Genomic DNA, 15,029 nt, shown 5'->3' with positions numbered 1-15,029 from the left:
TTACACTTACTTTAGGAGAATTTTTTATGGTCATTCTTCTTTTGTGATAATTTTTTATCCTGATTCTTCTTTTGTGATAATTTTTTTTATCGTGATTCTTCTTTTGTGATAATTTTTTTATCGCGATTCTTCTTTTACGATAATTTTTTTATCGCGATTCTTCTTTTACGATAATTTTTTTTTACACTTCCTTTAGGAGAATTTTTTATCGTGATTCTTCTCTTGTGATAGTTTTTTTATCGCGATTCTTTTCGATAATTTTTTTACACTTACTTTAGGAGAATTTTTTATGGTCATTCTTCTTTTGTGATAATTTTTTATCCTGATTCTTCTTTTGTGATAATTTTTTTATCGCGATTCTTCTTTTACGATAATTTTTTTTCACACTTCCTTTAGGAGAATTTTTTATCGTGATTCTTCTCTTGTGATAGTTTTTTTATCGCGATTCTTTTCGATAATTTTTTTACACTTACTTTAGGAGAATTTTTTATGGTCATTCTTCTTTTGTGATAATTTTTTATCCCGATTCTTCTTTTGTGATAATTTTTTTATCGTGATTCTTGTTTTGTGATAATTTTTTTTATCGCGATTCTTCTTTTCCATAATTTTTTTTACACTTCCTTTAGGAGAATTTTTTATCGTGATTCTTCTTTTGTGATAATTTTTTATCGTGATTCTTGTTTTGTGATAATTTTTTTTATCGTGATTCTTCTTTTGTGATAATTTTTTTATCGCGATTCTTCTTTTACGATAATTTTTTTTTACACTTCCTTTAGGAGAATTTTTTATCGTGATTCTTCTCTTGTGATAGTTTTTTTATCGCGATTCTTTTCGATAATTTTTTTAAACTTACTTTAGGAGAATTTTTTATGGTCATTCTTCTTTTGTGATAATTTTTTATATCGTGATTCTTCTTTTGTGATAATTTTTTTATCGCGATTCTTCTTTTACGATAATTTTTTTTCATACTTCCTTTAGGAGAATTTTTTATCGTGATTCTTCTCTTGTGATAGTTTTTTTATCGCGATTCTTTTCGATAATTTTTTTACACTTACTTTAGGAGAATTTTTTATGGTCATTCTTCTTTTGTGATAATTTTTTATCCTGATTCTTCTTTTGTGATAATTTTTTTATCGTGATTCTTGTTTTGTGATAATTTTTTTTATCGCGATTCTTCTTTTCCATAATTTTTTTTACACTTCCTTTAGGAGAATTTTTTATCGTGATTCTTCTTTTGTGATAATTTTTTATCGTGATTCTTGTTTTGTGATAATTTTTTTTATCGTGATTCTTCTTTTGTGATAATTTTTTTATCGCGATTCTTCTTTTACGATAATTTTTTTTACACTTCCTTTAGGAGAATTTTTTATCGTGATTCTTCTCTTGTGATAGTTTTTTTTATCGCGATTCTTTTCGATAATTTTTTTACACTTACTTTAGGAGAATTTTTTATCGTGATTCTTCTCTTGTGATAGTTTTTTTTATCGCGATTCTTTTCGATAATTTTTTTACACTTACTTTAGGAGAATTTTTTATGGTCATTCTTCTTTTGTGATAATTTTTTATCCTGATTCTTCTTTTGTGATAATTTTTTTATCGCGATTCTTCTTTTACGATAATTTTTTTTCACACTTCCTTTAGGAGAATTTTTTATCGTGATTCTTCTTTTGTGATAGTTTTTTTATCGGGATTCTTCTTTTGTGATAATTTTTTTTTATCGTGATTCTTCTTTTGTGATAATTTTTTTTTATCGCGATTCTTCTTTTACGATAATTTTTTTTTTCACACTTCCTTTAGGAGAATTTTTTATCGTGATTCTTCTTTTGTGATAATTTTTATCGCGATTCTTCTTTTACGATAATTCTTGGGCGCGGTAGCCCGGTCGATAAGATGCTCGCCTAAAGTACCAAAGGATGTTTAGAGGTGTCGCGAGTTCGATACCCAGTTCGTCCTTGTTAGAAAACTTTCCTGACACAGGGGTACAACAAAAAACGGCGACTTGACCGCAGCAAAAATTGCTACCGCAGGGAGTTCCCCCATCGAGGGGTTAGCGCACCAACCTCTCGATGAGTATGAAAAACAAGCCTGCCGTTCGGAATCGGCAATAAATTGTAGGTCCCGGTCTAATTAGCCCTCGTGTGCAGAAAATGACCGTGGTGCGACAAAAATGGTCATGTAATGGTCACGATAATTCTTTTACCCTTCCTTTAGGAGAATTTTTTATCGTGATTCTTCTTTTGTGATAATTTTTTTTATCGCGATTCTTCTTTTACGATATTTTTTTTTACACTTCCTTTAGGAGAATTTTTTATCGTGATTCTTCTTTTGAGATAATTTTTTATCGCGATTCTTCTTTTACGATAATTTTTTTACCCTTCGTTTAGAAGAATTTTTTTCGCGATCGTTCTTTTAAGATAATTTTTTTTTTACTCTTCTTTTACGATAATTTTTTCGTGATTCTTCTTTTGTGATAATTTTTTATCGTGATTCTTCTTTTGTGATAATTTTTTACCGTGATTCTTATTTTGTGATAATTTTTTTTTACACTTCCTTTAGGAGAATTTTTTATCGTGATTCTTCTTTTGTGATAATTTTTTATCGTGATTCTTGTTTTGTGATAATTTTTTTTATCGTGATTCTTCTTTTGTGATAATTTTTTTATCGCGATTCTTCTTTTACGATAATTTTTTTTTACACTTCCTTTAGGAGAATTTTTTATCGTGATTCTTCTCTTGTGATAGTTTTTTTATCGCGATTCTTTTCGATAATTTTTTTACACTTACTTTAGGAGAATTTTTTATGGTCATTCTTCTTTTGTGATAATTTTTTATCCTGATTCTTCTTTTGTGATAATTTTTTTTATCGTGATTCTTCTTTTGTGATAATTTTTTTATCGCGATTCTTCTTTTACGATAATTTTTTTATCGCGATTCTTCTTTTACGATAATTTTTTTTTACACTTCCTTTAGGAGAATTTTTTATCGTGATTCTTCTCTTGTGATAGTTTTTTTATCGCGATTCTTTTCGATAATTTTTTTACACTTACTTTAGGAGAATTTTTTATGGTCATTCTTCTTTTGTGATAATTTTTTATCCTGATTCTTCTTTTGTGATAATTTTTTTATCGCGATTCTTCTTTTACGATAATTTTTTTTCACACTTCCTTTAGGAGAATTTTTTATCGTGATTCTTCTCTTGTGATAGTTTTTTTATCGCGATTCTTTTCGATAATTTTTTTACACTTACTTTAGGAGAATTTTTTATGGTCATTCTTCTTTTGTGATAATTTTTTATCCCGATTCTTCTTTTGTGATAATTTTTTTATCGTGATTCTTGTTTTGTGATAATTTTTTTTATCGCGATTCTTCTTTTCCATAATTTTTTTTACACTTCCTTTAGGAGAATTTTTTATCGTGATTCTTCTTTTGTGATAATTTTTTATCGTGATTCTTGTTTTGTGATAATTTTTTTTATCGTGATTCTTCTTTTGTGATAATTTTTTTATCGCGATTCTTCTTTTACGATAATTTTTTTTTACACTTCCTTTAGGAGAATTTTTTATCGTGATTCTTCTCTTGTGATAGTTTTTTTATCGCGATTCTTTTCGATAATTTTTTTAAACTTACTTTAGGAGAATTTTTTATGGTCATTCTTCTTTTGTGATAATTTTTTATATCGTGATTCTTCTTTTGTGATAATTTTTTTATCGCGATTCTTCTTTTACGATAATTTTTTTTCATACTTCCTTTAGGAGAATTTTTTATCGTGATTCCTCTCTTGTGATAGTTTTTTTATCGCGATTCTTTTCGATAATTTTTTTACACTTACTTTAGGAGAATTTTTTATGGTCATTCTTCTTTTGTGATAATTTTTTATCCTGATTCTTCTTTTGTGATAATTTTTTTATCGTGATTCTTGTTTTGTGATAATTTTTTTTTATCGCGATTCTTCTTTTCCATAATTTTTTTTACACTTCCTTTAGGAGAATTTTTTATCGTGATTCTTCTCTTGTGATAGTTTTTTTATCGCGATTCTTTTCGATAATTTTTTTACACTTACTTTAGGAGAATTTTTTATGGTCATTCTTCTTTTGTGATAATTTTTTATCCTGATTCTTCTTTTGTGATAATTTTTTTATCGCGATTCTTCTTTTACGATAATTTTTTTTCACACTTCCTTTAGGAGAATTTTTTATCGTGATTCTTCTCTTGTGATAGTTTTTTTATCGCGATTCTTTTCGATAATTTTTTTACACTTACTTTAGGAGAATTTTTTATGGTCATTCTTCTTTTGTGATAATTTTTTATCCCGATTCTTCTTTTGCGATAATTTTTTTATCGTGATTCTTGTTTTGTGATAATTTTTTTTATCGCGATTCTTCTTTTCCATAATTTTTTTTACACTTCCTTTAGGAGAATTTTTTATCGTGATTCTTCTTTTGTGATAATTTTTTATCGTGATTCATGTTTTGTGATAATTTTTTTTATCGTGATTCTTCTTTTGTGATAATTTTTTTATCGCGATTCTTCTTTTACGATAATTTTTTTTTACACTTCCTTTAGGAGAATTTTTTATCGTGATTCTTCTCTTGTGATAGTTTTTTTATCGCGATTCTTTTCGATAATTTTTTTAAACTTACTTTAGGAGAATTTTTTATGGTCATTCTTCTTTTGTGATAATTTTTTTTATCGTGATTCTTCTTTTGTGATAATTTTTTTATCGCGATTCTTCTTTTACGATAATTTTTTTTCATACTTCCTTTAGGAGAATTTTTTATCGTGATTCTTCTCTTGTGATAGTTTTTTTATCGCGATTCTTTTCGATAATTTTTTTACACTTACTTTAGGAGAATTTTTTATGGTCATTCTTCTTTTGTGATAATTTTTTATCCTGATTCTTCTTTTGTGATAATTTTTTTATCGTGATTCTTGTTTTGTGATAATTTTTTTTTATCGCGATTCTTCTTTTCCATAATTTTTTTTACACTTCCTTTAGGAGAATTTTTTATCGTGATTCTTCTTTTGTGATAATTTTTTATCGTGATTCTTGTTTTGTGATAATTTTTTTTATCGTGATTCTTCTTTTGTGATAATTTTTTTATCGCGATTCTTCTTTTACGATAATTTTTTTTACACTTCCTTTAGGAGAATTTTTTATCGTGATTCTTCTCTTGTGATAGTTTTTTTTATCGCGATTCTTTTCGATAATTTTTTTACACTTACTTTAGGAGAATTTTTTATCGTGATTCTTCTCTTGTGATAGTTTTTTTTATCGCGATTCTTTTCGATAATTTTTTTACACTTACTTTAGGAGAATTTTTTATGGTCATTCTTCTTTTGTGATAATTTTTTATCCTGATTCTTCTTTTGTGATAATTTTTTTATCGCGATTCTTCTTTTACGATAATTTTTTTTCACACTTCCTTTAGGAGAATTTTTTATCGTGATTCTTCTTTTGTGATAGTTTTTTTATCGGGATTCTTCTTTTGTGATAATTTTTTTTTATCGTGATTCTTCTTTTGTGATAATTTTTTTTTATCGCGATTCTTCTTTTACGATAATTTTTTTTTTCACACTTCCTTTAGGAGAATTTTTTATCGTGATTCTTCTTTTACGATAATTTTTTTTACACTTCCTTTAGGAGAATTTTTTATCGTGATTCTTCTTTTGAGATAATTTTTTATCGCGATTCTTCTTTTACGATAATTTTTTTACCCTTCGTTTAGAAGAATTTTTTTCGCGATCGTTCTTTTAAGATAATTTTTTTTTTAATCTTCTTTTACGATAATTTTTTCGTGATTCTTCATTTAGGGCAATTTTTTTCAACATTGTCACTCGTTACTCCATTATTTTAACGAGATTTTATTCTTAATCTATCTTAAACGAGATTTTTATGAATGATCCTGGTTTTACAAGATAATTTTCCGTTATAAGTTTTCGACGACATTTCTACTCGTTACTCCATAGTTTAACGCGATTTTATTCTTAATCTTTTTCACGAGACTTGTGAGTGATTCTTTTACGATAATTTTTTTCTTGATACGTATATATTGATGAGAATTTCATTCGTCATCTGTTTTTCATTATATATTCGCTCATTACTCCACAATTTAAGGGCATTTCATTCTTAATCTGTCTTTTACGAGATTTTTATTAGGACATCCTTGCTTCACGAAAATTTTTTTCCGTTCCACATTTTTGACGAGATTCTTTCATAAGTGATCCCTTTTTTTTACGAGGATTTCTTTCTTGATACGTTATTAACGAGAATTATTTTCGTGATATGTTATTGACGAGAATTTTTTGTATAATACGTTTTCAGTGATATTTTTATTCATTACTGGATATTTTAACGAAATTTTATATAACTATTTTATCTACCTTTCACGAGGCTTTAATGAATGATCCTTCTTTTACGAGAACTTTTTTCGTGATACGTTTTTGATGGCATTTTTGGTCGACAATCTATATTTTTACGATATTTTATTCCAAATCTATCTATCTTTCACGATATTTTTATATGAATGATCTTTCTCTTATGAGCATTTCTTTTATGATACGTTGGTGATGAAATTTTTTTTGTGATCCCTTTTTTGTGTGTGATACTTTCTTGACGACATTTCGCACTCGTTACTTCATTTTTTGCGAGATTTCATTTTTAATCTATCTTTTATGAAATTTTTGTTAATGATCTTTCTTTTCATGCAATATTTTTTTGTGATACGCTTTTCAGAACATTACCACTGGGTACTTCATTATTTTAACGAGATTTCATTCTTAATAAATTTTAACGATATTTTTAAGTAAATTTTATTTCATGAGGCATCTTTTATGCGAGATTATTTATTCGTGATTAGTTTTCCACTAGATATTCATTTGTATCACCACCTCTTATGTATTTATTTATTTATTTATTCGTGATATGTCGTTTACAAGATTTTCATTTCACGACGTCATTTCGTTTCGTCATTTACGAAATAGCTTTTATTTGTGATGCGTATTTAGACACCCTTTATTTGTGATGCGTATTTAGACACCCTTTATTTGTGATCCATCTATCACGAGAAATTTATTCTTTCGTGACCCGAATCTGAATCAATTTTTATTCTTGACTCGTTTTTGACATTTTCATTCGAATTCTTTTTCAGGATTTAATTCGTGATCAGTTTTTGGCAATATTTTTATACAAATACAAAGACAACGCCACAACAGGCGAAATGCCCACCGAGGTGGCTGATAAAAAGATACCCATAACAAATATGGACGTCATATATTTCAAAAACACCGCAGCCCAGTGAAAAATACAATTACAAACAATAAAAATATGATAAAATATTATACAATACCCATAAATAATACTTATTGGTTGTCTTATTCTAAGCATTCAAAATCTACAGCTTCTCAATTTACCCCAACGTGTTTATCGGATTTCTTTTACGGTAATAATATTCTAATGAGATTCAATTCATAATCCATTTTTGGCGATAAGTAATTCATTTCCAATATCTCAATAGGATTAAATTAGTGGTCAATAAGTGACGGTATTTTTATTCACAGCCATTTTTTTCAGTCAAGATCTACTAACAAGATTTTGCACGATTTATTTTCAAACTTTCTACGAGATTTTTCATTGGGAAAATAAAACAACACATTAAAATAGTTATTTATCGATATATACCTGCAGCCATACACGTCTGGTATAAATCTCGCGCTTTGCCGTAGATGCTGACATTATTTCCCAGATCAGATTCCAACCAATCTGCAAAAAATAAATAAAACAAGAAAATATCGATACGTGATTTCGAAGTTGTAATCAAACCATGCATAAATAAAAATCCAAATATACTACTCATTAATCAAAGTTTTCTTTTTGGTGCATTTTCAGCACTACACCTCTTTAAAATACTCCATGAAAAAAAGCAGTTTTTCGGAATTTAGAGAACATTTTCCTGCATCGCGTCACGTGTATCAAAGAACAATGGCGGATGTAAATCTCGGGTTAGTTTCTCTGGACGTGATCCAAAAATTGACGCAGCACCGACGACAAGAGAGAGAGTTTATTTTTTTTTTTTTCAATATTATTTTCAGTTGCTCTTGACAATAAACAGGTGCCCTTTTTGGCTCAGAAACATTCGTTGTTATTATTTTATTTAGTTCTTTACCGTTTATATTGGATTTGTTTCTTTTCCATGTGACCTCGAACCGAAACTGTTACGCATTTTGATTTTTGTTAAAAGCTCGTTCCAGGATGATGTATGGCGATTTCATTGCATCGGAAATTACACCACCAGACCTGAAAGTGTTTCAACGTCCGTGTTTCGTCTCCAGGTACTAAGGGAAGTGTTCTCTCTATTGTGTAGCTGCTGATTGACATCCCCTAAATTTATAAACTGAGTTTTCGGTCACAAAGCTATGACTTCAGCATCTCCGAATAAAACAATTACAGTCAATTTCCCCGGTTAGAATGACTTGCGTGATTTCCAAGTACATTTCGTGATCATCAAATGACAGTCACTATCACAAAAAGGTTTTTGGTCATCAAAAATTTTGAAAATCGTCAAATAATTGTCACAATCAACCTAACGGTTAAAAACACATTTTACGTTATTTTTTATCAATAGGAGACTGAAAATCACCAGCAACAAACGCAAAGAAATTTCAAGAGTCAACAGATGACTCATATGATCGCCAAACAACTAACGTAAAAAAAGTTTTACATTCAGCAGTGGTGACTTATATTCGACGGCAATTTTTTTCCCCGAACGCAAACGCAAACGCAAAAAAAAAAAAAAAAAAAAAAAATGCGTTCAGCAAGTGACTTCCATAAACACGAAAACAAACGCAAACAAATTTTTGCCTTCAGAAAATCACTTTCACATTCGACGGCAAATTTTTTTCACCGACAGCAAACGCTAAAAAAGGAAAAGAAATTGCCTTCAGCAGGTGGATACCACATTCGCCAACCAACAAACGTAAAAACATTTTTGCGTTCATCAGGTGACTTTAACATTCAACAGTAAACTTTGTTCGCCTACAACAAACGCAAAGGAATTTTTACGTTCAGCAGGCGAATTTCACAATCGCTGACTACAAACACACAGAAATTTTTGCGTTCAGCAAGTGACTTTCACATTCGCCGGCAAAACATGCAAAGGTATTTTTGCGTTCACCAGGTGCATAGGCGCAGATAGACTTGGAAGTCTGCGGGGGGGCCTACGGTCATTCTTGCTCGGGGGGGGGGGGCATGATGATGATGATGTCACAATTCATATATACATATATACATGAGATTTGTCCACTCCACTTTTGACGCTGAGGGGCAATGCCCCTCCAAGCAACCCCGTATCTCCGCCCATGAGCAGATGACTTTCACATTCGATGGCAAATTTTTATTCACCGACCGCAAACGCAAAAAAAAGAAAAGAAATTGCGTTCAGCAGGTGACTTACCCAAACAACAAACGCAAAGCAATTTTTACCTTCAGCAGGTGACTTTCATATTCGACGGCAAATTTTTTTTCGCCGAGAGCAAACACAAAAAAAGAAGAGAAATTGCCTTCAGCCCATGAATTCCACATTCACCGGCAAACTTTATTTTCCGACAACAAACGCGAAGGAATTTTTACGTTTAGCAGGTGACTTTCACATTTACTGGCAAACTTTGTTCACCGACAACAAACGATAAGGAATTTTTGAGTTCAGCGGGTGACTTTCACATTCGCAGCAACAAACGCAAAGAAATTTTTGCGTTCAGCAAGTGACTTTCACATTCGCCGACAACAAACGCAAAGGAATTTTTGCGTTCAGTGGACAACTTTCACAATCGCCGACAACAAACGCAGAGAAGTTGTTGCGTGCAGCAGGCGACTACCATATTCACCAGCAAATTTTTTTGGCCTACAACAAACGCGAAAGAATTTTTATTTCAGCAGGTGACTTACCCAAACACCAACAGCAAACGCAAACAATTTTTGCCTTCAGCAGGTGCCTCTTTCACATTCGACGAAAATTTTTTTTCACTGACAGCAAACGCAAAAAAAAAAAAAGAGAAATTGCGTTCAGTAAGTGACTTCCCCAAACACGAGCAACAAATTGAAAGAAATTTTTGCATTCAGAAGGTGACTCACATTCGACGGTAAACTTTTCTTCTCCAACAGCAAAAACAAAAAAAGAAAAGAAATTGCCTTCAACAGGTGATTTCCACATTAGCCAGAAAACTTTGTTCGACCACAACAAACGTGAAGGAATTTTTGCGTTCAGTAGGCGACTTTCACAATCACTGACAACAAACACAAAGAAATTTTTGCCTTCGGCAGGTGACTTTCACAATCGACGGCAAAATATTTTTGCCCAGACAGGAAACGCGAAAAAAACAAAATAAATTGCATTCTGCAAGTGAATTCCCGAAACACCAACAACAAAAGCAAAAACATATTTGTCTTTAGCAGGTGACTTTCACATTCGACGGCAAAATTTCTTTCGCCGACAGCAAACGCAAAAAAAATTAAAACAATTTGTGTTCAGCAGGTGACTTCCCCAAACACCAAAAACAAACGCAAAGAAAGTTTTGCCTTCAGCAGGTGACTTTCACATTCAACGGCAAATTTTTCTTCCGCCGACAGCAAATGCAAAAGAAAAGCAGGTGACTTGCACATTCACCGACAAACTTTGTTCACCGATAACAAACGCAAAGGAATTTTTGCGTTCAGCAGGTGACTTCCCCAAACAAGAACAACAAACGCTACAAAAGTTTTGCCTTTAGCAGGTGACTCACATTCGACAGCAAATTTGTTCGCCTACAACAAGCGCAAAGGAATACAGTGGAACTTCGGTTAACGAGCTTAATTCGTTCCACCAACGTGCTCGTTATCCGTATAGCTTGTTATTTGAATCAAACTTCCTTGTAAGAAATAATGGAAACTCGGATAATTCGTTCCAGAATTATTCATTCACATAAAAATGACTAATAAAAAAACCGCATTCAATCAATAATTAAAGACAATTATAATATATAATACAATAAAATATACATGATATAAATAACGCCGTAAATAAACATACAATACGATGATGTTTATGAACATTATTGACTATTAACTTACTCTAAACGACGAGAGAGAGAAGAGGACTATGGTTTTTTAGGGCAATTTACAGACTCCTTGTTGTTTGCGAACTTTTTTTTTTTTTGCATGATTTTGAAAAAGATCCTTATACAATGACACTTGCTTTTGCCTCCTTTTTGGGATTTCTGGAAAATGGGCAATGGCAGTGTTCGTTGGACAGATTCATTGCTCGCACACTGCTGCAGCTTTATTTCGGTTGTTCTTTTCTAGAGTTTTGCACAGATTCTCACATTCTACACATCTCTCTAATCTAATTTTATGTGAGGGACATCTCTTTACTTCTCTCTTCCTCAGATGAGGTACTGTCCATAAACGCTTGCTGGTGCGTGCAAAAGAGATCCATAACTTCATCTACCGTCATCTCCTAGACATTTCCACCACTAGTTCTTGAATACCATCCTCATGCACCCCCTAGTCCATGGTCTTCCCCAATCACACAATCTCTTCGATAGGGGCTCCTGTTCGTGAGCTAGCTTTTCAGTCACGTTCAATAATTCAAATCAGTCCACAGTTTTCTTCAATGAGAATTTGAAAAAAAAAAAAAAACTTCAAGCGCCCGTACGCATGGCTACAATGCTACATATAGTTTCGTATCATAAATATTTCACACCCTCACGTGTGTTAATTTTCCGAATGAGGGACGATTAACAGAGACTTTAGGGGGGAATATTATCCGCAGTCCGTAACACGTGTGTGGGCGGAAGCAAAAAATCATCAGCTCAGTTATGAATCTCAAAATATTTGCTCTTAATGCGAATCATCGCTCGTTAACCGAGTAAAAATTTGTTCAAAACTTTTGCTCGTTGTGCGAATTGCTCGTTAACTGAACCGCTCGATAACCAAAATTCCACTGCATTTGCATTCCCCCGGTGACTTTCGCAATCGCCGGCAAACTTTGTTCGTCGAAAACAAACGCGAAACAATTTTTATGTTCAGCAGGCGGCTTTCACTATCACTGACGCAAAAAAACTTTCGCGTTCAGCAGGTGAGTTTCACATTCGACGCAAATTTTTTTCTCCGGCATGAAACACAAGAAAAAAAGAAATTGCGTTCAGCCGGTGACTTCCCCAAACACCAAAAACAAACACAAAGAAAGTTTTGCTTTCAGCAGGTGACTTTCACATTCGTCGGCAAACTTTGTTCACCAACAACAAACGCGAAGAATATTTTACATTCTGCAGGCGAGCTTCACAATCGCGTTTAGTGGGTGACTTTCACAATCGCCAACAACAAACACAAATAAATTTTTGTGTTCAGCAGGTGATTCTTCCACATTCGACGGCAAATTTGTTCGCCTACAACAAACGCAAAGGAATATTTACATTCCACCGCTGATTGCAAGCCACCGATAAGCAGAAAAGATAAGAAAAGATACGCAAATAACGTACAGAATGCCTCCAAATCATCGAACTTATATTACTTATATTACTGTCCAGCAGCTGCGACGTCAGCAACATAAAATGCAAGGAAATCACGTGACTCGGTGAAAACAAAGTTCATGCCTGGCAATTTGCCCATACAAATGTACAGTTCGGTCTCTAAATATTGGGTTTTAAAGACTGAAAAAAAGGATAAATATTTCCTTTTCATGTAAAGGTGAAAAAAGATTGAATTATTACCTTACAGCATACTCCAGTCCAGGACGAACTAAGCCTCGAAAAAGCGGAAGAATGACTTTAGGAGAACGCGAAGAGACCTTTTTGAAAATGAGACCAAGCATTCCATTCGCTTTTTTGACAACCGCTGAACAATGTTCAGAAAACTTAACTCGCTCGTCAATGAGAATTCCCAAATCGGTGACTCTAGTTGCATCCGGGATAGTGACACCATTCAACTCGTAAGATAACCATGGGTTGTTCGAACCAAAATGAGCGACCATGCACTTATCTACGCTAAACGTCATGCTCCATTCATTGCAGCATGGGCAAATGAATGGAGCATGACGTTTAGCGTAGATAAGTGCATGGTCGCTCATTTTGGTTCGAACAACCCATGGTTATCTTACGAGTTGAATGGTGTCACTATCCCGGATGCAACTAGAGTCACCGATTTGGGAATTCTCATTGACGAGCGAGTTAAGTTTTCTGAACATTGTTCAGCGGTTGTCAAAAAAGCGAATGGAATGCTTGGTCTCATTTTCAAAAAGGTCTCTTCGCGTTCTCCTAAAGTCATTCTTCCGCTTTTTCGAGGCTTAGTTCGTCCTGGACTGGAGTATGCTGTAAGGTTTTGGAGACCATACCTACAGAGGGACATAGACTTGGTTGAAGGGGTGCAGAGAAGAGCTACGCGTGTCCTTATTGGCACACAGGGCTTGAGTTATGAAGAAAGACTTCATTTTTTGAATATGTTTACATTGGATGAACGCAGGTGTCGAGGAGGTATGATCGAAGTGTTCAAAATTTTCAATGGGATGGATAGGATGGACCATGAACTTTTAGTACACCGCCAATCGACTGCTTTTACAAGGGGACACCAGTATCGATTGGTGAGGGACAATGCAAGGTTATGGTGTCGCAGGGAATTTTTCTCCAATAGGGTTGTTAATAAATGGAATAGCTTACCCCCGGAGGTAGTAAATTGTAACACAATTGACACGTTTAAAAAGAAATACGATAAACATGTTGGGGTAAATCGAGAAGCTCTATCCATTCTTAGAATAAGACAACCATAAGTATTCTTTATGGGCATTGTATAATATTTTATCATGTGTATATATTGTTTGTAATTTGTGTTAATTGCATTTTTAATTGGGTTGCTGTATTTTTGAAACATATGACATCCATATTTTTATGGGCATCTTTTTATCAGCCACCTCGTTGGGCATTTTGCCTGTTGTGGCGTTGTATTTGTATTTGTATTTGTATTTGTATTTATTTTTCATTAATACTGGAATGATTTCTTTCATTAAGGCTGGAATGATTTCTTTCATTAAGGCTGAAAAATGTATTTCATCAATTCTTTCAATTCCTGAGTTTTCTTTCATCAGTTCTTAAATTTTCCTTCATTTATTCTGGAATTTTGCTTCATTTATTCTGGAATTTTTTCTTCATTAATTCTTTAATTTTCCTTCATTTATTCTTTAATTTTCCTTCATTTATTCTTTAATTTTCCTTCATTTATTCTGGAATTTTTTCTTCATTAATTCTTTAATTTTCCTTCATTTATTCTTTAATTTTCCTTCATTTATTCTTTAATTTTCCTTCATTTATTCTTTAATTTTCCTTCATTTATTCTGGAATTTTCCTTCATTTATTCTTTAATTTTCCTTCATTTATTCTTTAATTTTCCTTCATTTATTCTTTAATTTTCCTTCATTTATTCTGGAATTTTCCTTCATTTATTCTTTAATTTTCCTTCATTTATTCTTTAATTTTCCTTCATTTATTCTGGAATTTTCCTTCATTTATTCTGGAATTTTCCTTCATTTATTCTGGAATTTTGCTTCATTTATTCTGGAATTTTTTCTTCATTAATTCTTTAATTTTCCTTCATTTATTCTGGAATTTTTTCTTCATTAATTCTTTAATTTTCATTCATTTATTCTTTAATTTTCCTTCATTTATTCTGGAATTTTCCTTCATTTATTCTGGAATTTTCCTTCATTTATTCTGGAATTTTCCTTCATTTATTCTGGAATTTTCATTCATTTATTCTGGAATTTTCCTTCATTTATTCTGGAATTTTCCTTCATTTATTCTGGAATTTTTTCTTCATTAATTCTTTAATTTTCTTTCATTAATTCTTTAATTTTCTTTCATTAATTCTTTAATTTTCTTTCATTAATTCTTTAATTTTCTTTCATTAATTCTTTAATTTTCTTTCATTAATTCTGGAATAATTGCTTTCATCAATTCTGGAATAATTGCTTTCATCAATTCTGGATTTGTTTCTTTCATCAATTCTGGATT

The 15,029-nt window shown here is 31.9% G+C and overlaps 1 protein-coding gene across 1 annotated transcript in view; it reads right to left on the bottom strand.

Moving 5' to 3' along the window:
• LOC149085747 (neprilysin-1-like) overlaps positions 1-15,029 on the bottom strand; it is a 107,622-nt gene that overhangs the window by 44,314 nt on the left and 48,279 nt on the right. The window contains exon 5 of the mRNA XM_089232142.1: positions 7,678-7,758. Within this exon, the coding sequence (XP_089088268.1) occupies positions 7,678-7,758 (81 nt within the window). The remainder of the gene's footprint in view (positions 1-7,677; positions 7,759-15,029) is intronic.

This window comes from Pholcus phalangioides, unplaced genomic scaffold, assembly GCF_987345545.1.
Source record: "Pholcus phalangioides strain wild (caught in Gottingen) unplaced genomic scaffold, Ppha-v1.0 ptg000005l_1, whole genome shotgun sequence".
NCBI lineage: Eukaryota > Metazoa > Arthropoda > Arachnida > Araneae > Pholcidae > Pholcus > Pholcus phalangioides.
This window is presented reverse-complemented; position numbering and strand designations above follow the sequence as displayed.